The sequence below is a fragment of the Phoenix dactylifera genome, unplaced genomic scaffold (assembly GCF_009389715.1).
Source record: "Phoenix dactylifera cultivar Barhee BC4 unplaced genomic scaffold, palm_55x_up_171113_PBpolish2nd_filt_p 001907F, whole genome shotgun sequence".
Lineage (NCBI taxonomy): Eukaryota > Viridiplantae > Streptophyta > Magnoliopsida > Arecales > Arecaceae > Phoenix > Phoenix dactylifera.
Window position 1 is genome coordinate 38,538 of NW_024069195.1, and position 23,669 is coordinate 62,206.

The 23,669-nt window shown below is 38.0% G+C and overlaps 1 protein-coding gene across 1 annotated transcript; it reads left to right on the forward strand.

Annotated features, from left to right (window-relative positions):
* The first annotated feature begins 2,500 nt into the window (after positions 1–2,500).
* On the forward strand, positions 2,501–23,407 carry LOC120109209 (endoplasmic reticulum-Golgi intermediate compartment protein 3-like). Its single transcript, XM_039122954.1, has 7 exons — positions 2,501–2,796; positions 8,391–8,464; positions 8,826–8,909; positions 9,052–9,132; positions 14,824–14,904; positions 20,497–20,591; positions 23,228–23,407. Exons 1-6 carry the CDS (start codon positions 2,655–2,657, stop codon positions 20,581–20,583), a joined length of 549 nt encoding a protein of 182 aa, XP_038978882.1. The 5' UTR covers positions 2,501–2,654; the 3' UTR covers positions 20,584–20,591; positions 23,228–23,407.
* Positions 23,408–23,669: the final 262 nt, after the last annotated feature.

A 23,669-nucleotide genomic window follows, 5' to 3' on the forward strand; every position in this document is an offset into this window, starting at 1 on the left:
ATAGTGTAATATAATAATAAAAGTATAAAATATTATAATTATTAGCATAAATTAATTTTAAAAAGCAAAATCATTCGGAGTGTGAATTTCACTTGCATGGTGTTGAAAACTGCAGTTATTTTTTGTGTGTTCAAATACTATCGATATTTAAAAACTATAGCTGGAAATTCTTAAATTTGGCAACTCTGGTACAAGTTATGGTGTACTGATGGAACGATCATCTTTGTTGGAAATAATATTCCTTGAAATCTAGGAAGGATATGCTTTCAGATTTTTTAAACCATTTCTCAAATTATTCTTTTCTTTTCTTTCTCTTTCTTTTCTTTTCTTTTTCTTTTTTTTTTCTTTTCTTTTTTTCTCTTCTTCCCGAACTTTTCTTTTCTTCTCCTCTTCTTCTCTTCTCCCGACTTCTTCTCCCTTTCCCCTCTTCTTCTCTTCTCGGGAGGGGCTGGCCCGAGGCCGGCAACGCCTGCGGCAGTCGGCCCTCCCCTTCTCGTGGAGGGGACACACGCCAGGAGAAGCCGGCCGAGGCCGTCGACGTCGTGGGATGCCCGCAACCGAGCCTGCGGCCGCTCCCCTCCCATCCCAGCCCCTCCGCCCGCCTCCTCCCATCCCAGCCCCTCTGCTAGGCTACCGCTGGCGACAACCCGAGTCCGACCGCGATCACCCCTGCCCCCCCTCCTCCGTCTATCCGTCTTCTCGGGCAGCGTCCTCCGCCTACAGATCGACGAGGACCCCTCTGCCCCCCGCCGTCGATTTTAGGTCCCTAATCTCGACAATCGCCGCCTCTAGCTCCCCCGCCTCTCCTCTCCCGCAGCCGGATCCACGTCCTCCTTCTACCTCGCCGACGGCTTTGAGGGCGGCGGTGGGGGAGAGGGAGTGGCAGAGGAGGAGGGAGAAGAGGGGGAGGGCGTCGGGGGCAACAGCGGGGGAGAGGGAGAGGAGGGATTACTTTGGCATTGAAGAGGGGGAGGGAGGGGGATGGGTGGAAGAGGATGAGGCTTGGGAATGGAGTTATTTGGGAGGAAAAAAAAATTTAGTTGGGGATATTTTGGTCAAAAAAAATTGCTTTCCGACAAAGCTGAAAACAGCATTTTCGGAAAGCTCCAAATTGGAGCTTTCTCCAAAAAGCTGTTTTCAGCTTCCCGCAAAAGCTGAAACAGCTTTTTGGAAATTTTACCAAATACCATTTTTTATCTAAAAGTACTTTTGGAGGGCCAGAAAGTGCTTTTTGGCCCTCCAAAAGCTCCCCTAAACAGGGCCTTAGGCCGGTTTGGGAAAGCTGTGGGCAGTACAACTTTTGAAAGTAGAGCTGTTGGAAGTAGAGCTTTCTGAAGTAGAGTTTTTATAAAAAGCTGTTTGATATTTGGTAACTACATTTCTAAAATGCTGTGGCATTTTAACATATATGTGGTAAACAAACTGAAAAAGTACTTTTGTATGATAAAATTACCATAAAGGACATTGCATAGTATTATACAACAAAGCATAATAAAATATAACATATATTAATACATAAATAGAGTATAATATTACTGTAATGTAATATAATATTGTTCTAATATAGTAATATAACATTGTATACTATAGCATAATAATTTAATATAATATTAAATTATTAACATAACATATCAATGTAATATAATGTTATATTTATAGTATAATATAATAATAAAGGTATAAAATATTGTAATTATTAGCGTACATTAATTTTTCATAATATAATATAATATTAAATTATTTAATATAACATATTAATGTATTATGATTTAATATAATATAGTATTATATTTATAGTATAATACAATAATAGAAAACAAGAATATCTTTTCTTGCACAGAAGTGAGTTTGATTCACGGCCAGGGTTCTTTGTTAGAACTCCAATAGCTTTTTAGGTTTATAAAGGGACAAAGTATGTAATTGTTATATTTTATTATGAATATTTTGGTCAAAAGAACAGCTTTCCGATAAAGCTCAAAATAGCTTTTTTGGAAAGATTCAAAATGGAGCTTCTTTCAAAAAATTATTTTTAGTTTTCTAATAAAGCTAAAACAGCTTTCTAAAATTTTTACTAAATATCATTTTTCATCCAAAAATGCTTTTGAGCTCAGAAAGTACTTTTTGACCCTTCAAATGCTCTTCCAAATGGGGCTTACTTGCATATTCAACTTGGAGTTTTGACGCTTAACTTGGGACTAGTCTTTTGGTCTCGACCCTTGGGGATCAAATTTGTTCATGGTCAAGTCCAAATCAGGCGACACGGGGATTGGATATGTAACCCATTTACCCCTCTAGATTTTAAGACATAGTGTCAACGTCAAATTGGATTGGTCCGTGATCCACCCAAACGACCAAAACCAGACAAAGAAATAAGGTGTGCAAATCTCAATTCATTACCACCGTGACATCGTGCAAGTCAAACCCAAACAACGCAAGGAATATATATATATATATATATATATATATATATATATATATATATATATAAACCACAAAAGAACAGGAAAGCCCAGGGAGCCCGAAAACCCTCCAAGGGGGAAAAAAAAGGGTAGTTTTGAGAAGAGGAGAGGAAGAAGGGGAAATAGAGGGTTTTTCTTTCTCTATTTGGATCTATCTCTATCCTAGATTCGTCTTCTCTTCACGGGCTTCTTCCAATGGAGGGTTTCTTCGGGAAGCTGCGGAACCTGGATGCCTACCCTAAGATCGATGAGGATTTCTACAGCCGGACGCTCTCCGGCGGCATCATCACCATTATGTCCTCCATCGTCATGTTCCTCCTCTTCATCTCCGAACTCAGTAAGTGGAAAGACTCGATAATTATTATGTTTTCCTTTTATTCGTCGATGCTGTATGATATTTGCTTGATATAATGGATTTGTTAGATAAGCGCTGTTGGGATTTGGCTTTCATGCTTGGTTTTCCGCCTATTTTTAGTATTAGGGTTTTGGTTTTTGTTGTGGAAAGAAAATTTATGGGGTGTCTTTGGCTGTTCCTGTATTGGTGTGCGGTTACTTTCCGATAACTTCTTGTTGTAACCTTTGATTTTTGGAACATAAAATCGTGATGTCATCGTAACAACCTTATAGCGGGTACTTGTCATCTGTATGCGTATGAGGTCAGATCTCTCTGGCAGTTGCCGCTTGCTGGTTCAAGAACTACTAGAAACTTATTAAAATCGGAATATACGTATTTTTGTTTTTGTTTGTATTATAAATATGAGCCTTGTTACGGAGCTATGATAGAGGCCCAAGAGGGCGACAAAGATGCAGCAAGAACCTATTGGTTCTGTGTCATAATGGTCAGCCATAGAAGCTATTTCTCATACATATATTGTTGGAAGAAATGGTATGAAGGGAAAAAAATAAAAAACGTTAGATCGAACACTTTATTTTCGGTCCCTCATGCTATCAAATTCATAAATCCAGACATTTGAGTTGAATATTGTCCTAACCATTGAATCAACTACAGTTGATAGAAATATGATTTGTTTATGGAGTATGATATGTTTATCATTGAGGCCATCACAGTTCTTCTTCTTCTTCCTCTTCTCTTCTTCTTCTTCTCTAGTGAGCTACAGGATGACGATAGCCCTCTTAGCCAGTGAGCTACAAAAATGGGGGTTGTTCTCCCTCAAATGCCCCTAACGGCCCCAAACTCTGGATAAGGTAGGAATCAATGCCAGGTCACTTAGTCCAACGCCCAAGAACTTTATCTGCTCGATAAGCTGGCACATTCTCATCACAGTGTATACCTTTGATTTGGAAACTATGCCCTTTTCAAATGGTTGAAAAAAATGAGTTTTGCTCCAGCTAATTGTCCTGAGAAGTCAGCCAAGTGGGTTGTGATTGTTTGGAACTAATCAGCTAATTCTTAAGCCTACAGTTTTTTTTCCTGCAAGGGAAGGTTTTTTTTTATATTATAAATATACTGATGGGGTATATTAAGGCCTATAGAGTACAACTATGTTCAAAATTCCTTTTTTTCTTGTAGCTGATTCTTAAATGGATCATGAAGATAATTAGTGTGGTTTAAAAACTCATTTTGGTTTTGGCCAGCCAAATGAGTTTTGGTTCTCTGGCTATTGTAGTTTCAGCCAGAAAAGTATAAAAGAATTAATATAAATAAATATGAAAAATAAAACAGTCAAAAATATCTTGGACATCAACTAATGGTTTCTTATATTGTTTGGGACCTTTGAGTGGATTCTTCCACTAGCATCGCACTTAAATAATCATAAACATATTCTTATGAATAAAATAGTCAAAAAAAACATATATCACATCATGTTAGAGTTTAATTTGATGCAAATTTAAATTGTTTAAGCTTTAGATTTGTTGTGCCTATGGCCTTTTTTTTTTTGAAATTCGTTTGAACCCAATTCATGATGCATTCAAATCTTCAAGAATTTGTAAAATTAATGTAGACTTGCGGAGGTAGTTACCATAAGTTGCTGAATGATGAAAGAGTTTTGTTGGATGTACATAGTATAATTTGTCCCTATAGGTAAATTTTGTCTAGAAACTGAAATTGACCAGAGTTTCAAATTGGTCCCATTTGAAGTCAAAGTGTTTAGTTTTGTTTATCAAAACTTCAGACCATGATAATTAGGAAATAGTGGTCGTTTGGAGTTTTTTCTTTTCTTTTCTTTTCTTTTAAAAGTATAGAGTATTTAGTATTAAATAGTCATTGGATATGGTTCAATTTAAATGAATAGTCTAAGTAAATAATAATCTATGACATGTAGAACTTTTGGACTTATTGGAGTCTTTCTACATATAACATGTTAAATGGTATTTGATTCTTTATAAGCTAATGAATTGTATAAGCATCAGATGCTACTTATTAAGGAAGAAATGGTCTCATTCTTCTTATCTAGCTATATTTGGTTTTCCTTACTTTGATATTATACCGTAGATTGGCTACCTTTGAGCAGAGGGGTGGGAAGCTTGGGGTTGGGAATAGAGGGTTTGAGGGAGGAGGAGAGCGAGAGGAATGGGGGGAGTTTAGAGGGAGATTTCTGAAACTCTAGAGAGAGCAAAGTAGAAAAGGGTTTTCCTTCTTTCTGGTGGTGCTGCCTTGATTCCAAGGTGCAGGTGGATGATGATGGTTGGCACTTCGTATTCAAGACAAGAATGGTTGGTGGAGTTACTACATATCGGTTAATGGGAAGACATCATTGATGTGTCGATGGAGGTATTGGAGACCTTTTGGTAAGTGGGAGACCAAGCATCCTACAAGATTTAAAATAAACTTTAGGACTGATAAGATGGAACCATTCCCCAGGGAATGGTGGCGACGTAAACCTCTGATAATGGGTCGAAACTTTTTCCAGTTATTTTTTTCCTAAACCTAACCCTCCTTTGAATTACTCCTCTGCCGAGCCTGGTATTGGTGGCTTTGCTCTGTCCTATGGGGAAGTTCTCAAGTATGGTCATCCTTGAGAAGTGAACAGAGGATATCCGAATCACTCCACTAATGATGGTGTTACTATCTCTAGAGAGGGAGTTGAGAAGAACTCTTTGAATCTGAACGCATATCAGATTTTTTCAATGCTAGAGGACAGGGTTTTAACTCATAACTCAGAAAACACCTACATCTAATACACCATCCCCTGCTTGGAGTAAATCTATTGGGTTTCTGGTTCGTCGTTGCTTTAACTCATTGGGAATTATAAATCTTAGTGCAGGAATGAGTTGAAATGCTCAATCTGCAAACAAATTGGGCACTTTTATAACTCTTATGAATAAGCTGATGTCAATCCTATTGGCATGGAGTAGTTGATAGAGCTAGTGTTTATTTGCCTTTCATTGAGGATATTGAGCGTGTATCTACCTATTTGTCTAGGGTGGCTTATTGGAGACTTGGGAGATTGATCATAAAATATGTTGCTGCTTTCATACCTTTGATCATATCTCAGTTTGCTAGTTGCAGAATGCATATGTTAGGTTTGAGGAAAAAATATTAGGATCAAGATTGGTACACCTAAAATTTCTGGGTACTAGAGGTGGAGGCTTAGGTTTTGACCAGGACCAAAACATACTAAAATGCTCTTAATTCAAATTCCTCAGCGGCCCATATTTTGGCTACCCTGTTACGAATATTTTCTATGTGATTACTTCCTATCTTAGAGCTGACAACTAGCTAGTCTTACATCGGGTCGTCTCAACCTTAGCTCCAACATAAAATAGTTGTAGACTTGAGGGCAACCTTGGCCTAGTTTAGGCTTGAACTAAGAGGCTAAGGTCAGGTCCAAGCCCAAAACGACAAGGCCTAAGCCTAAGCCTGGCTTGGGGCTAGTGGTCAAATGGAGGAGAGGAGATCGAGTGTGGGAAAGGTGTGAAGGAAGGGCTGATGATGTTGGTGGTTAGAGGGGTTGGGTAAAGGCAAAGGGGAATGGAGGCAGATAGGGATGGGTGAGGATAGGGTTTAGTCTGACTAAATGGTTGGAATTGGGGATGGAAATGGAGGTGGATGTTTGAGCATTGGGATGCACGAGTTGTTCTGGGGATAAAGAAGATAGAGAGGCGAGAGTAAGGGTAGGGATGGAGAAAAGATAGATGGAGGTAACTAGGGTGGTTGAGGTTGGGTTTTGAGGTAGCTGGTCATGAAGAGGAGGTGGCTGGCAATTGAACAAGGGTGGGGGAGCTGGAGATGAGGGCTGTGGCTCTACGGGGTGGGCTACAATCAGGGACTTTAAGAGAGAAAGAAATATTTATAATAATTGCATAAGTAAAAAATGTTGTATATATCATGGTCGGTGGAACCGTTACGAACCACCTGATTCGGGGTATATCGAGCTGTACTGGCGGCGGATCAGGACAGTTCTGGCAACCAAAATGAGAAACTGGGATCGAGAGGAAGGAGAAGGAAAGAGAGAAAAAGAGAGAGCAGGGGAGGGAGAGAGAGGGAGGGTGGCACGAGGGCCCACCCTGTACTGTTTTCCTCTCTCTCTTTTCCTCTCTCCCATTCTCCCTCTCTTCTGCCGCCTCTACTGTGTCGGTACGGGCTCAGCACAGGGGCATACCGACCCATACCCCGGACAACCGGTCCGGGCCTCGGTTCCGGTACAATAATCCTTGGTGTATATTATGTGTATAGTGTGTGTATATATGTATATACATATTTATTTTGAGCTTCAAGTTGGGGGCTAGCTCTGCCAATTTGTTTGGCTTGGGCTGCATTTAGTTCAAATGTCCGATTTGGAGCCTGACTTGTGTTCCAGGCTCTTTTACAAGTCGAAGCCTATCCCATAGGTGGCCTTCACCATGGCCGCCTTTTTTTTGTTGGTTTCTAGATCACCTATCCCACAGCACATTCTTCTGGATTTAGCTCTCAGGCCAACTCTAAGTGATGCACCTTAAATGCACCAGTGTGTTAGAGGTGTGGAAGGCTTGTTCTCAATGAGAATTATAACATTGGTGTAATGAATTTGAAGGGTTACAAAATGTTTTACTTGCATGTAGCTGGCAACTAGGGAGTGGTAACAATTGTTTTGACTACTTTTGAAAAGGCTCATGAGGTTTTTACTGTGATTTCCCTAAACCAAGGGCCTGCCAATTGACTCTAAATAGTTTTGAGGCATTGTGTATATTGTGATTTATAATGTATTGATGATGAGACTGACAGGAGTGGAGTGTCAATTTTTTTTTTTTGAAATTCTTAGATCATTTTTTCTGTAAAGTTTTTCAAACTTAGTCAATCTACGATTAATGTTGACGAGTTTGTTTTTTCAGCATAGTTGTCTCATTTCTTTTGAACAGATTACCAAGTATTGAAAAGTGCAAGGAAGAGGAATAAAGAGATATCAACATTTTTTGTTAAATAGTTTATTTTGAAAAAGAAGCTCTAATTTTACAAAATTTAATGAGTGCAAGTTACATAATCTCTAATGTTAGACATGATTTTCAGTTTATGTCTCTGATAGGTCTTACTTCAACAGCATATCATGCTACGGTAATGCTAATTAAGGCATTGTTTCTACACAATTAGTTTGTCAAATAGTTAATTGACACGAGCAGAGCGCTCCCTCGGTTTTCTCCCCTCTCATTTAGGAATTTCCACGTGATTCATTTTGTATTATGTACTTAACTGTATTTTTTTAAATAGTTATCTGGCTTGCCAATCAGTCAGGCTATCGCCTTTGGACCTCTCCTGCTGTTGCTCCTGCTGAGTCATTAAGTCTTTTGTATCTAATCATATTGGAAGTCTTTGTAATTGCAGCCTGTAATACTTCTGATTTACCCCAAAAAAGTCTCAAGCTATCTGGTTCTCACTAAAACCTGTCCCTTAATAGATCTTCCAGCCATGCTCTTTCTCCCCTTATCTAATATTTTGCTTTCCTACTTTAACTTGTATTTTATTTATTATGCTTATTTTACTTCTGGTTGCAGGATTGTATCTTCATGCCGTTACAGAAACAAAGCTTGTGGTGGATACTTCAAGAGGAGCAAGACTTCGTATCAATGTAATACCACTTTGTATCATGGAAGACTTTTTTGTCAGAGCTTCATATACAAAGCTTGTTCCTTTTTATGAGTTTAACTCAACATTTGGAAACAATAACTTATTTTTCCTCCCCTTTTCTAAGATATTTTTATTCATTGGCTTTGTAGTAACTTAACCGCCGAGAGTTTATGACTAGTTTACAAATCTTGTGGTATAAAGCATGTCATTTGATAAGGAACTTGACTGCTATATATCCATTTGTTAGAAAAAGCAGGGCATAATTTTAACTTCTATTTCTTTTGAAGTCCACATAAATCATTTGTTTTGAAATTTGAAGGCTTCTCTCACATTTAATTCATGTTTCATCATTGAAAGTGCAGTTTGATGTCACCTTCCCTGCCCTTCCATGTTCTATGCTCAGCCTTGATGCCATGGATATCAGTGGAGAAGAGCACCTTGATGTAGTATGTATTACTGTTAGACTCATTCTCTTTGTTGGAGGAGTCTGTCAAACTGAGCATACCTTCTGGCAATAAGCTATATTGTTTCGGGACTCTTCTCGACTGATCTTTTAATAGATTTCTTTTCTTGCTTTGGATTTTGTAGGGGCATGATATTGTTAAGACACGGATAGATTCCCATGGCAATGTTATTGAAGCTAGACAAGATGGGATTGGTGCACCCAAGGTCAGCAATTTGTTATTGAAGCTGTTTGAAGTTGCATTTTTCAATTAATGTTACTGAAAACTATCCTTTTTGATCCAAATGCTTTTGCATTAATGCACATATACATGTATGTTTTCAATTAGTCAAGTATATGCACAGACATATATGATATTCATTATGACTGTTTAAAACCAATACTTGGCAAGACTTGCAAATGGTTGTCATCAAGGTACGCTGTACTGGCTTGAACCGGATGGTATAGAGCATACCGTATCGTACCGGTATCCGGTACGGATAGCGTACCGACATTTGGTATGCAAAAAAAAATTCTAGACCGTACCGTACCGACACTGTGCTAGTGTGGCACCGATACGGGGTCCGGTACCGAAACGGCGAACCTTGGTTGTCATAGTCAAAGACATATTAAGATTTAGTTTGTCTAAGACCATTATTTATTGAATAAACATGGCGTAGGATGAACTCTTTATTTTTCAGTGTCTTAATTCTAAGTATTCTTGCATTGTTCAAATATATGCTCATGCGTCTTGCAATAAGACATCATTTCTTGCAAGCAGTTGAATGCAGCATGAATGCATGGCCAAAGTGGAAATCCTACAGCATGTGTACTTAACCATGATCTGTTTATTACGATTTCTTAGTTCTGAATGGACTTAGCAAATCAAAGGTAGTATGAGTCCGCATATGATAATGGACAAGATAGATTATCTCCTACAATAATCTAGAAGTAGGTATTGATGTTATTGGGTCATAATGATACATCTTTTATAATTGTTTACATACATTTTGCAAGTCTGTCTATATTCATTTTACAACTCGAGGAGAAGCAATTTAGATAACAAATTGCATGAACATGCGTGATGATGTCTCTAGGAGTCACAAATATTTTGGTGCCATAGCCCAACTTGCCGGATAATTTGGACATGCATTTTTCGTTTTTTTTTTTGTCAATAATTGCAAAACATATATAATGAGTACTTTCATTGACTCTCTAAGGGAGACTGCATATGGATTATGGACCATATATACTGAAGCCTCGAAACTCTGCAATCCACATTCACATGACCCTTCTCAATTGTGACAAAGTCACCAACATTTAACTACTTTTTATTATTGTTCAACATAATGTTGACTTTTAAACATGGGCTAGATTTGTGAGATGCTTCAAAAAATGGGTTGATCCTAACATTGGCTAGATTTATGCAATCTGGAAGTAAACCTCGATTATTTATGTAAGTTTGGCAAGTCTAGATAGTATAAGGAATACAATGTTAACATTTATGTCTTAGGCGCAAACTAAAAGCAAATGCAAAACTGAAACAGTATAAGGCGCAAAACTGAAACAATATTCCTATAATCACCATTGTTTTTTTGATGAGGTGGGTTCACATCTTCTTGATAGCCTGTTGAAAAAGAGCGTTAAACTTGCAAAAAACATGAATACATTGTAATGATGATGAGATGGTTGGTATTGAAGAAGATTAAATCATTTGGAGTGAATCATGGTTATGCTTCTCATATTTAACTTTTCTCAAGTAGGAGATAAATTTGATCCTCGGAAAATATATGTATATATATATATATTGTATGCATGAACTATTAGGAGATCCAAATGGGTTGGATCAGGACTGCGCTTGTCCGAAGTTCTCAATAAGGCCAGCCTCATAATTGAGCTTGGAACAATATAAAATCATCCCTAAATAAAACACAATGCTGGCCTCTTTGTCTCCTAGTCACATGATTCATAAAGCTGACTTGTGTGGTTAGAGCCACAAAGGTCCAGCCCAAATAAAACCCAGGGTTCACTCTTGCTGCTCCCAGTAAAGGTGGTTCAAAGAGGCAGAACTGGCCCTTATTTAGGCCCCAAGTCTCCTCTTTGTTAGCTAAATCTTCGTCTGAATTTATTTAGAAACTTTAGCAGATTTTTGGCTGGTGGCTGCTTCATGGTTCATATTGCTTACTAGATCTTGGTAATGCAATGCATGTGAGAAAGCTATAAATGGCCATGATCCTCCATTAGATTTTTTTCCGACTATTTATGTAACTCAATAATGACACTTTCACTCAGTTAGTGCACCTCTATTGTTTCTCTATTTTGGAAGAAGAACTAAACTAAGTGGGTTGTGTTTGTCGAAAGTAGGAGTAGCAATAGAGGTGTTAGGAGTGGAGATGCAGATGACATTCATGTTCTTATGTGTTTATCAAAGGCTTCCATGTTATAATATTAGAGCTTTTAGTGCTAAAAGGCTTGGGACCATAGGTTTTTTATTTGCATGGATATGAAGTTAATTGAGTCCTATAAGGCTGCAAATTGGGAGATTAAAGGCTGCCAAAGCAGGCGATGTATAAGCTAATGTAATCATTTTCATGCACAGTAACTTGAAGTTTCAGTGAAAGAAAGAAGAAAAGCAAGGGGAGGGTGACCCTCCGTTTTCCCTCTACCTTTTCTACCTTCTTATCTCATACGCTACTTTATTCTCTCCATTTCTACGCCTTTATTTCTTCATATTTACTTTATTTGCTAATTTTATACAATAGAAATTACCATATCTAAATCAGATCCAATCCATTTTCCTGCAAATTTTCACAAGCAGCCCTATCTTCATCTAGGTTGCATCAGTAACCAAAGATAGATTAGGTTCTTTCAATGAAGTATGTACCGGTTCTATGACAAGGACTGGTTTTCAAGGATCTTTAAGGGGAGAAACCAAAACTTAAAGCTAATTTTAGTTGAACATATTTGCTTCCATTTATAGAGGGTGGACCTTGGTGCAATGGTAAGGTTGCTCCGCTGTGACCCGGGTATCACAGAGTTCGAAATATGAAAATTGCCTCTTCGCATGTGAGAGTAAAGCTGGATACATCTGACTCCCCCCAGAATCCAAATCCACGATAGCAGGAGCCTCATGCAGTGGGATGCCCTTTTTTTTATATTTGCATCTATTTATGCTTTATGGTTTGTTAGACTATGATGTTGAATTAAAATCATTAGGATGTGGATTCAGTACAAAATTTGGAATTGTAGGTGCATAACTTAGCATTTTTAGGATTATATCTGTTCTAGGAGTAAATAATTCATCCTAATTTAATATATATTTCAAGCTGTCTCATACTTTGTCATGAGATGGCTCCATATTTTGCAAGTGATCTTCTTGGTGTAAATGAAAACATCTAAGTCGTGTAGACATTGCTATGATTCAAGTTAGTTAACCTCTCTCATGTGCCAGTTAGTATTCCCTACAAATTTTGCTGTTGGTATCCTGTTCTGTTTTAAATGATAAGATACGGCAATGGAGAATCTTTTTACATATCTTTTGATGGCTTTTTAAAGCTGTCAGCACACCATTCATTAGTAATTATAATTTTTGAACAAAATATATAATACCATATTTGCATTTAAAACCAAAAACATTTATTACCCTTCCCTCTATTCACTTTTCTTTCTCATTCCTCCTATATTCTCCTTCTCTCTAGGGTCCACAGCTTATCTTTTGTGACCCCCTGCCTTTCAGTCTACAGCCAGTCCACAGCTGCTGCTTCATCACCCCTTCAGTCTTTTTATCTACTATCATATTACTTTTGTGAATAGATCCTTACAAAGGATAGTAATCTCTTAAAGCACCTGAAACCCTCTTGGACTCCAATAAGTAAGAAATCAGGGACCCACCTGTGGATCTTGACATGGCAGTCCTAAAACATGCTGGTTCCTGCTCCATTGGCTTCTTGACCTGAATTCTCTAGGTTTGTGGAATTTGGCACCTGAGAACCTAAGAAGAGTGTCATCTCCATGATTTTGCAATGAAAAAAGGACTCAGATCCCCATTGCACTAAACTAGGCAAACTATGGGTTGGAAATAAAACCGACAACAATAGGACTAAAACTATCTCTTTGTTTTTCTCCATGACTTCACTGAAACTCCTAGGTTTTTAGTGTATGTTTTTCGAAAAAAGAGGGACTTGAGTAGAAGTCTAAAAGATCATGCCCTGTTGTGTCAATAGAAAACAGAAAATAATAGTCAAAAAAATGACATGCAGTGGAGGACGTCGTGCAAGGGACAATAAGATTCGCTTGACAATGTCAACTCTGCTGCCGCAGTCTCCTCTGGTTGGGTGATCATTAATTTGTTTAGCAGGGACTGATCTTTCATCGCTCTGTTTTGCTCGTCTAGATCTTGTTTTGTCTGAATCTGTTCACATGACCTTTTTTCATATTTTTTTAGGATTTTCTACGGTCTGAGGCTGCAGTCCCCTGCTTTGGATGTTTCATTTAATTTTCCCTTTCTGTGTAATGAAGTCTTGATGGGTCCCCCTCCCTCCTCTCTCTCTCTGAGGGGTGAAAAAGAAGCAAAAGGAAAAAAAAAGTTAGTGAGGTGGAGACAGTGAAAAGTGAAGAAGGAAAGAAGATGTATTGAGCACCCTAACCCTCCAGGTTGGCTTCCTTTTGTCTCCTACGGTGCATAGCTCAATGCATGCTACTGAAAGCCCTGTTTTGCATTTTGACATGGATGCTCTCATCTTCTATGCCCACTTTCTTCTTCAAGTTGGCTTTCAATGACAGGAAATCCCCAGAGGCCCTGCCATTACCTCTGCTAGTTAGTTCGCAATTCCCTCATGAACCTTCCCATGAGACTGCTGTCTACTGCCAAGTATTCATGGGAGCTTAATGGAAACTGTGCACAACTGTAGCAAAATTGAAAATGCCAATAAAAGAAATAGAATTATATAGGTGTGGTAAATGGCATTGATGGAAGAAATTTGTGAAGGGGGAACAGCTAAAAGGGTTCTCAGTAAGAACCTAGAAGATAAGAGGCTGTATAAAAGTTTCCACATGATAAATTAGATACGTTGATTGAAATTTGTGAATATTTATATTTTGTTTGAGTCAAAACATATTGTATAGGGCAGGTAAACCCAAAATCAAAATGTAGGCCAAGAAGGATATTGCAGAGATATTTTATGCTATGCTGTACTTTGTAAATTTCAGAAGAATGGGGAACTAAATGAAATACTTCTAATAGTATCGAAGTGATGTGAATGTAGTGGCTTGCTTTTGGAGTATATTTTATTTATTAAACTCCACTTATCTCGAGGAAAAGATTTAAGAAAGTAATGAGACCAAAATTGCTGTATGAAGTTGATAATTGGGAAATGTAAGGTTCAAGCAAATATGGGAGTCTAGTAAATATGAGAATACCAGGATAGTAGTGCAGTTTGAGACTCAGGGGTAAGCCTTATCAGCAAAGCTTAAAAGCTTCACGAATGAATGATATAATGTTGGAAAACTAAGTGTAGCATAAGAAACAAATTCTTGAAGAGTCCTCATATAGGAGAGGATCTGGGACATAACAAAATCTGAAGGGAAGTTAGGTTTGATTTAAAAAGTCTTCTTTTGAATAAAACTTACTTTTTTAATTTAAATGCATAAAGCCACCTTCTGATAGTGGAGTGAAGTCATTTTGGTAGCTTTCTCTCTGGTTAAGAATTGAACATTTGAATTTGTTTAAAATTCTCTTGATACATGTCATTGGAAAAACACATCAACTTTATACTTTTCCTCTCATTATGTGATTTTTTAATTTAATTTTTAACATATACGATTTTCGTTTTCTTAATGATAAACTATATTTCATTTTTTGGTCTGTATCTTCTCTTCCTTGCTGCAATATATGAATTGACATTTGCTGTTCTTAACAGATTGACAGGCCTTTACAAAAACATGGTGGGAGGCTTGAACACAATGAGACATATTGCGGATCTTGCTATGGTGCAGAAACGGTATATTCAGTTTGCAGCAGTAGTAAAGCGTTATTTGGACATTGCATTTCTTGCAATTATCATTAACCACATTGTGAACTCTTTTCATGCTGAGTAGCAAATGTTCTATTATCCATGGTTTTCCAACTTTATCCTACTTTGTTTGTTCATTCATCATTCATAAATTTCGTCTTTTATTCAGGGAGACGATTTTATGTAACTGTATATTCATATTTTGACATGATAATTTAATATGGGTGTTTGTAATCGTTACATTTCAGATTGATCCTATCCATGGCCAAGTCCTTAAAGTCAAAAGCAAAATAGCACATATTACTTGATAACTAAATGTCATGATAATTGACCTCATGTTCATTTGGCTGTCTAAGGTCAAACTTGAGATTCTAATTTCATACTTATTGGACCTACCAGATCCTGTAACTAGGATCTAGATTTTTACTCACTTGGATTAAACCAACCAGATTTGAACACACTAACATGAAGTATTAAATTTTTTATATCATTCTTTTCCAATCTTTTGGAGTAAACAGGGAAGCATGTGACATTCTGTAATTTATGTATCATCTGCAATTTTGACCTTTAGGAGCTTGTCGTAAGGTCGAAATAAACTCTTCAAAATGGTATGGTACAAGCACAGCCTCCTTCTTGCTTACGTCAAGTTCAATCATATGCTTATCTTTTGACATGCTGATGGATCTGAACCATCAATCAAACCTAAAACCATTACTATTCAGAACTGGATTCAGGTTCAGATACATCAATTTGTTACCAAGTTTAGATCATATAATATCCTTTTTGATTTTATTTATGGATTTGCACGGATTTCTCCAACTAGACCTGCTTATGGCCTACCCTCAAGTCCATTCTTACTCAATCCATCCAAGCCATGTTTGGTCTTATAAGCCTAGAGCATGATTTTTAAAACCCCTTCTTCATAATGTCTGTCTCTGGCCTTTGCTGTGTACATCTATATCATATCACATAGATTTGCTTCACTAGAGCTTCGTTTGATGCATATAGTTCTTACCTTTATAATACACATTTTTAAGTGTTCTTTGTTGAGATATTCCAAAATTTAATGAGAGCTGATGCCTGTTAAGACAGAGAGCACCAAAGGTTCTAACAACATTGTTAAGAATGCATGGAGACTGGTTGGAAGTCTTTGTAGTAGCTGTCATGTGACTGATGAGTTTTCAATCATGTTGTATTAGCATTAATGCTCAAAAATAAACCATCAAGTTATTAGATAAGTTATTCCTAAAATAAGAGCTTTATGCCAAGAATAGCGTGTGACAGCTTTTCATTGAAATAGCTATCCTTGAGATAAGCAAGGTTGATTGGAATAAATATTTCTTTCTTATGCTTGTTTTTAAAAGCTTTTTTGGACCTTATGCCTCCTTTATTTCGAATTAAAATCTGCCCTATTTGATTAAAAAGCTATTTTTTTGGAAAATTATGGAGGCTCAACAATGATAGAGGCCATAACTTGACATGCAAGCATTGGATGTTTGCAAGGATACTAGCCAATATATAAATTTACAATAAGATATGGTCCCCTCATCTAAAATTTAAATACTAAGGTTTCCCTTGCCTAAACAAGCCTAATCTGCAAGGTGAACTATTCTTAAATGTGTAAACCAACAGAACAATGAACAATTGACTTTCACCATGACATCCACCCTCAATCAATTGGTTTTGGGAACCTTGTGCAGAGAAGGGTCCTAACATGAAAAACTAGAAGCCGAATTGACTTGTAGAAAGAGTTAGATGTGTGCATAGGTTGGATTGGGTCGGTTTGGAGCTAAACCCAAAGCCGAACCGATTTAAACTGGTGTACTAAAACCGAAATCAAACCGGACTGACCATCTACAAAAACTGCTTGAAACTAACCCAAAAAATTCGGCTCGGTTTGGTTCGGTTTATCGGATTGATATTCAATAGGCTGGGCTAAATGGGATGGGCTGAGTCTAAATATTAAAAAAAATTATTTTATTTAGGGTTGATATTCAATGGACTGGACTATAATGGGCTGGGCTAAGTCCAAACATAAAAATTCTATCTTATATATAAAAAAATATATAAAAAAAATAAAATTTGAAATTTATATATATAGACATGTATGGGCCAGGTTAGGTCGGTTTGAATATATATTTGTAAATATACATACGGGCCCGGGTTGGGTTGCATCGGATCGGTTTGAATTGGTTTTCAAAAAATTCAAATCGAAACTGAATCGAATTTTTTCGGTCCAAGACTTTCTCAAACCAAAGTCAAACCAAAACTAAAATGATATAAACCGAACCAAAGAGATTGATTCGGGTTGGGTTTGTGATTCGGTCGGTTTTTGCACACCCTTAGAAAGAGTTGTCTTAAAGCTACATGTATTTAGCTCATGAAGATTGCAGAAACCCTCTAAGGTTCCATTGGATTGAGAAGGCTTTAGTTAAAAAAGGAAGAAGGCATGGCTTTACACAATGGAGTACTTCTAATTCAAGGCATAGATTTAAGTCAAGTAGCCAATTGGAGGACTGCATTGCTCCAGAGTTGAGGTAACCATGCCGGTGCTATGTAGGCCTCGTACTGGGTGGATACTTGTCTTGCTATTGTTGTGTCAATGTAGGTATGCATTGGCATATAAAACACATTGGCAGACATGCACAGGCATGCAACTGTGCTTGGCGGTAAGGTACTAGCATGATACATGCTCAGTAAGGCTGCAAATGGGTCGGGGTCGACCCGAGACCCGACCTGCGTAGACCCGACCCGATCCGAATTTTAGAACTCGCGAGTCCGGGTCGGGTCCTAAAATTGGACCCGAATCATTTTTTGGGTCGGGTTTGGGTTTACCGAAGGGACCCGATTCGACCCGAATGGACCCGAAGAGAGAGGGGGGAAAGCAAAAGAGAGTTTTTTCTTTTCTTTCTTTTGTATGGTCATGGCACTATTGGTCTGTCAGGATTCTCTCTCGATCTATTACACTGTTGGTACCTCTGGTGTCTCGGTAGCTGGCTTTTTTTTCCTTCTGTTTTTTAGTTTTTGTTTTTTTTAACTTTTGCAGGGAGGAAGTGAGGGAACACTGACTGAATATGGGTCATCGTGCCAGTTTTCTGCAATGGAATTGGATTTTGGAAGAAGGTCTGGATTTTTTTTGTCCTCGTGAAGAGGGGAGCTGGAGACACCAAGTTCCGTCACAATCAGTCATATAGACAAAAAGTAGTGTGATTTGAAATTTGGCTTGTAGACGACTTAGTAAGTCATGGGGTCATCTGTTCTGACTGGAGGTCAATTGCAAGTCTTTCAAGTCATGGGTCACCCAGCACCTCATAATTATGATATGACCAAATAGATTTGCCCAAATTCTTTCTCAAAAGCACAAAAAATGGACCCGATTCAGATCCGACCCCGACCCCCGGACCCGACTCGGAACGCCGACCCGATCTTCAACTGGGTCGGGTCTGGGTCCAAAATTAGGACCGACGAACAAAACACCGGGTCGGATCGAGGTCACCGAGGACCGCGTACCCGCGATACCGACCCATTTGCACCCATTGCTCAGTGGCCTGTGCGACTCAGCTTATTTTTGATCCTTGACTGCTAACGGGCAATATACAGTACCTGATAAAATAGTGTAGTTACATGCATGACAATAACATAGCTAAGGACACCCTTTCCTAACTGAAGAATCACAGGCTAATGGTTTGCCTTAGATAAAAGCATGAAATAATTCTTTATGAGTTTGTGAGAAGTTAGACGCAATAAAGTGATGGACTGCTACAATAAGATATCAGACAGTGTCAGGTTGATCTTGGCATGCTTCACATTTCCACCCTTGTGGAAAACTTGATTATTCGTAGCTTGAATAATTTTCAACAAATATGAGTTTCATACTAACTTTGCTAATCATTTATTGACAGTAAAACCAAACTATGTTCTATATATAATAATCCATCAAATGATACTTGATGTTGGTAATGAAACAAAAGATAGCTCCATAAAGATATAGAAGGCAATAATTGATCGACAATTGGTAGAATCATTAGCCTGATCATCATTTGTGAAGGCTCAACTCCAGTGAAGAGGCATAAGAGAAGATCAAATGGTGGTCCTGAAAGATAGTAGAATAATCAGAAAAGTCTTTGAAGTGAACAGTATGAGGAGCTCCTACTAGCTGGTACACCATTCATGCTGAATGTCTGATGTGCTGGGAGATACCAAGTACCTATCACAATATGGGAGAATGTTGAGTAGAATCATTTACGAAAACACACCATTTCAAGTGGAGCAGAAAGGAAAGACACGGGGGTGGGGTGGGGGATGAGGGTTGGTGGCAAGGGTGTAGGAAGAGGTGGGGTGATGGATGGAGAGGTGATGCCAAGTTGAGATAGAAGGTGAAGAGACAGACAGACTATGCTTCTAAAACTAATTACCTTATTACTTATCCTTCAAGCTTAATGCAAATATATAATGACATATGCAATGAATGTTCTAGTTATTGGTCCATATAAGTGTGGGAGCTTCAGTTGCCACTGCAAGCACCATTTAAGTGTGGGAGATTCAGTTGCCCGCTGCAAGCATGTTGAGGTCCACATCCTTAATATAGAACAGCTAGCTCCAATCCTTCTCAGTAAATTAAAAGTTCAATCATGATTTCTGGATGTCCAAATTTTGTGCTACTCTGTTTAAAGTGTCATTATTAAGGCTTGGAGGTAGGATTTTTGCCCTCCTGTTTCTTGCAATACCTTTTCCTTTATCTTTATTTTTAAAAGGAAAACCTCAAGCTGGGATAAGCTGAAGCTGGATTCCCACAAAGCGAAGCCTTCAATTACATTATGTAATAGAAAGAGAGTTTCTTTTTTCTTTTGATGAGGGGCCTGAATGAGGTACCATGCCTCTCTCTCTCTCTCTGTGTGTATGTTTATTAAAGACGTGCATATCATTGCATATCATTACAGGGTTATGTTCAAGACACCTTGAAGCAGCTTGTCAAGGTATCCGTGAGACTACAGCATACAACCATTTAGGAGTTGGTAATCTTTATCCTTATTATCTACTATAATATAATCTTATTCCTTGTATGCAGTAGGCTGATCATACTGGTAATTAACTAACTATTGGCACGTGCATATTGATCTTTAAATAAATAATTGTGATACTAGCAATTGATGTGGAAATGTTATCTTAATTTCATTATTTACCTAAAAAGTCTATAACACTTGACCCTCAGTGATATAGATGCATTTTGATTCAATTATTCAAGGATGCAGCACTTAGGAACAGTTGAGAACAGAATTCAATTTTCTTCCTCGGCTATGAGTAAAGTTTCTGAAAGAATGATGTCTTTTAAACAAATATTTCTGTGTAGGGATATATTTTACTTCAAATAATTATGAGGTTTGCTGTTGCTTCACCCACTGATTTCCTTTTATCCAAATATGTTATTCTAACTACTTATTCACTAAATTGGGCAGTTAGCATCCTCTTCCACATTTGTGATTTTCTAATTACCACAGCTGTGCCCTTGTTTATTATGGTTATAGAAAACACATCTGCAAAAGTGTCTGATTAATCATCTGGGTTTTGGGATTCCTGCAGTCGGATGAAGATTGTTGGCAAACTCTTGTGAAGAAGTTCGTGAAGCATATAGAAAAAAAGGTTGGGGTTTGTCAAACCCTGATTTGATTGATCAGGTATCTCAACATGAAAATCTTATTGTTTCATGATTCATTTTTTTAATTTCTTGCATTGTGACTCTGACAAAATTCTTGCTTCTTAAAGTTAATTCTAGCTTGTTTATTATTTTTCGCTGCCATGAGCAAAGTTTTATGTATATTTTTACATGTGACTTGGATCATCATTACTTTTATCTTGACATTCATTATGTTGTCATCCTAATTGTTGGTTGTGGTGTCTTATTTGAAATTATCCTGACTGCTTGCTTAAGCATGGACCTTTTGACTTCGCTCATCTGCATAGTTAGCGATATTTTCAATTTTACTTTATTTACTCTGGACGTTGTGAGTTGTGACAGTATTTGGCATGTCAATTTAAAGGCAGCTACATCCGATATGGTCTCACAGTACACCATAAATTGTACAGCAAACAGATGTCACTAGAATAACATAGCTATCCAAATTATGCCGATGGCCATAAAAGAGGGGGAAATGTAATGGTATAGACTGATTACCTACTTGAGATGTCGTAGCAGTCAAGGATTAACATTCTAATCAACTCAATCTACTTAGCTTGTTAAAACTATTATTTACATTAGTATTATTGCCATTGTTTGAAAAATTAGCCCATTTCGGCTTTTGAGTTAGGACATCGCTCCACTTTTGGGCAAGTCAAGTTAGGGACGCTCGTCAGTAGAGCTCTCAGTTTGCTTTTCTTATATTTCCACTATAACGTAATGGAGCCCCGATTTTCTTCGATGCACGATATTAGGCATGTTTATATTTGGTGGACAATGCATTCTATGATCTGACATTAAAGGAGTTACAACTATTTAATTGATGTTGTGCATGTTCTCAAGGGGGAAAAATATACATATCGTCCAATTGCACTTACTCTTTCTCTGACCTGCAATACTTATTATGATTTATTTAATTCTTAGGGTGGGTTCCCCCTCCCTTTTTCCAAAAGGAGAGAACATAATTCTTAGTGCCCTTTTGAGGTTTATTTTCCAAACTTGTCTACTTCATTTATATTTGCCACTGGTTCGTGCACTCTTCCCTAAACGCTTTGGTGTGTCTCTTGCGCAATATTGCAAGCATCAGCAGACCTACAACTTACCTATCTTGCCTAAACGCAAGATCAGGCCTGACCAAAGTGACCAACAATTCATAGGTACACCCAGTGAAGGCCTGCATACTAGAAATGAGGCCCCAGATTTTTCAACACCGAATTGATTGATAGATATGCTGCCGATCCCATCCATGCTGCACCCTCATCACTTATCATTTTTCTTTTTGGTCACTTTTTCCTCAAAAAAAAGTTTTCAATTCCTAATCCCAATTCCAACAAACATTACATCTTTGACAAACCATGGAACAGTTGGTTCCGAAGCCGACACACCCACACAACAAAACCTTGTCAAAAGCTAGATGGCTTTATTTTTCTAAAAAGAAGAAATTTGTATAGAAACATCTTTGCGGTACATAGATTTGCCATCCAACTGCCCCCTTGGATCAATTAAACGCCAAATATGAGTGACATCTGCAATGAAATTTTTTGAGAATGTCTAGATCAAAGTCCGCCGAACCGATACAGGGACTCGTACCGATCAGCGCCCTGTACAGTCGGTACCGGTTTGGTGCCGAACCGAACCGGTAGGGCGTGCCGTTTCACGGACCGGCACACCCTAATTTGTTTGTTTTGCAGCTCTCAAAAAATTTAATTAGTAATCACTTTTTTCAAACTTTTTCTATGAATTTAAGTCTATTTTGATTTTTTTTAATGCTTTTTTGATGTTGTTTTGATGTTTCTATGATCTTAGTTTAACCTAAATAGCATTATTGCCACAATGGCCGCACTATGGCAATAATGCCATAGTGCTAATTGACTTGGTGCGAACCGACCGGTTTACACTGAGTCAACATCGAACCGGTTGGAACTGACCGGTTCCGACCGGTTTTGGCAGGTTCAGGCCGGTTTCGGCCGGTCCCATTGTGTTTCCGGCTCCTATGGGCTAGAACCGTTTCCTATTAGCGAACCGACCCGATTTCCGGTACTGCCTGAATCGGGCGGTTCGGCCCGGTTCGGCAGACCTTGGTCCAAATGATTAATTTGTTCTACCATCACTACTCAGCTAGAGCATGGTGGCTAACTTCAAGAGATCTTTTTTTTTTTTTATTACATAGAAAATACTATTTCATTTAAAAAGTGAAAGAAATGATAATATCTAAAGGGTCCCAAAAGCTACAATACATCACAGCCATCCATCGAAATCTTTTCATATCAGATGAGGCACACGTCACCGTACTGCCCAGATTATACAGCCACCCTCTTCTGTCCATGCTTATGCAAATCCTTATTTCCATATTGCATGTACCCTGCTTTCGTTGTGTTTGCAATGAACATAACGATATATCTATCTTGCCACTAGCAGCCATCAATTTGTGCTATCCAATTAATTATCCTGTTGGCTATAAATACATGAAACATTTTTAATTTGCTTATTCCGAACATCCTGGATGTTGACAGCTTACATTGGCTAACTAAAGGTGGCTGATACAGTTGTTAACCGTGTCTTAGGGTCATGACCACCTTTGAACCAAAGAAAATATTTAAGCTCCTGGCGATGCTGACTTTTGTTGTGATGTTACAGTGCAAAAGGGAGGGTTTTCTTCAGAGGATTAAAGATGAAGAAGGTGAAGGATGCAACATCTACGGTTTTTTGGAAGTCAATAAGGTGGCTGGAAATTTTCATTTTGCCCCAGGAAAAAGTTTCCAGCAGTCGAATATGCACGTGCATGACTTGCTACCATTCCAAAAAGAGAGTTTTAATGTAAGTAAACCTTTGAAGGAAAAAATTAACACTTTAATTTGTAAATTGTTTATAAAGATAAACAGGAAAATTTTAAAATCTTGGGTCTGTCAGTTTCAATATGTAACATGTCTCTGTTGATGCCAGATTAGCCACAAGATTAATAGATTAGCTTTTGGAGAATACTTTCCTGGCGTTGTAAATCCTCTGATGGGTAACTTTCCATGCCCTCAACTTCTTCTATTCCATTGAAATATGTATATACTGTTATAATCCCCTATTC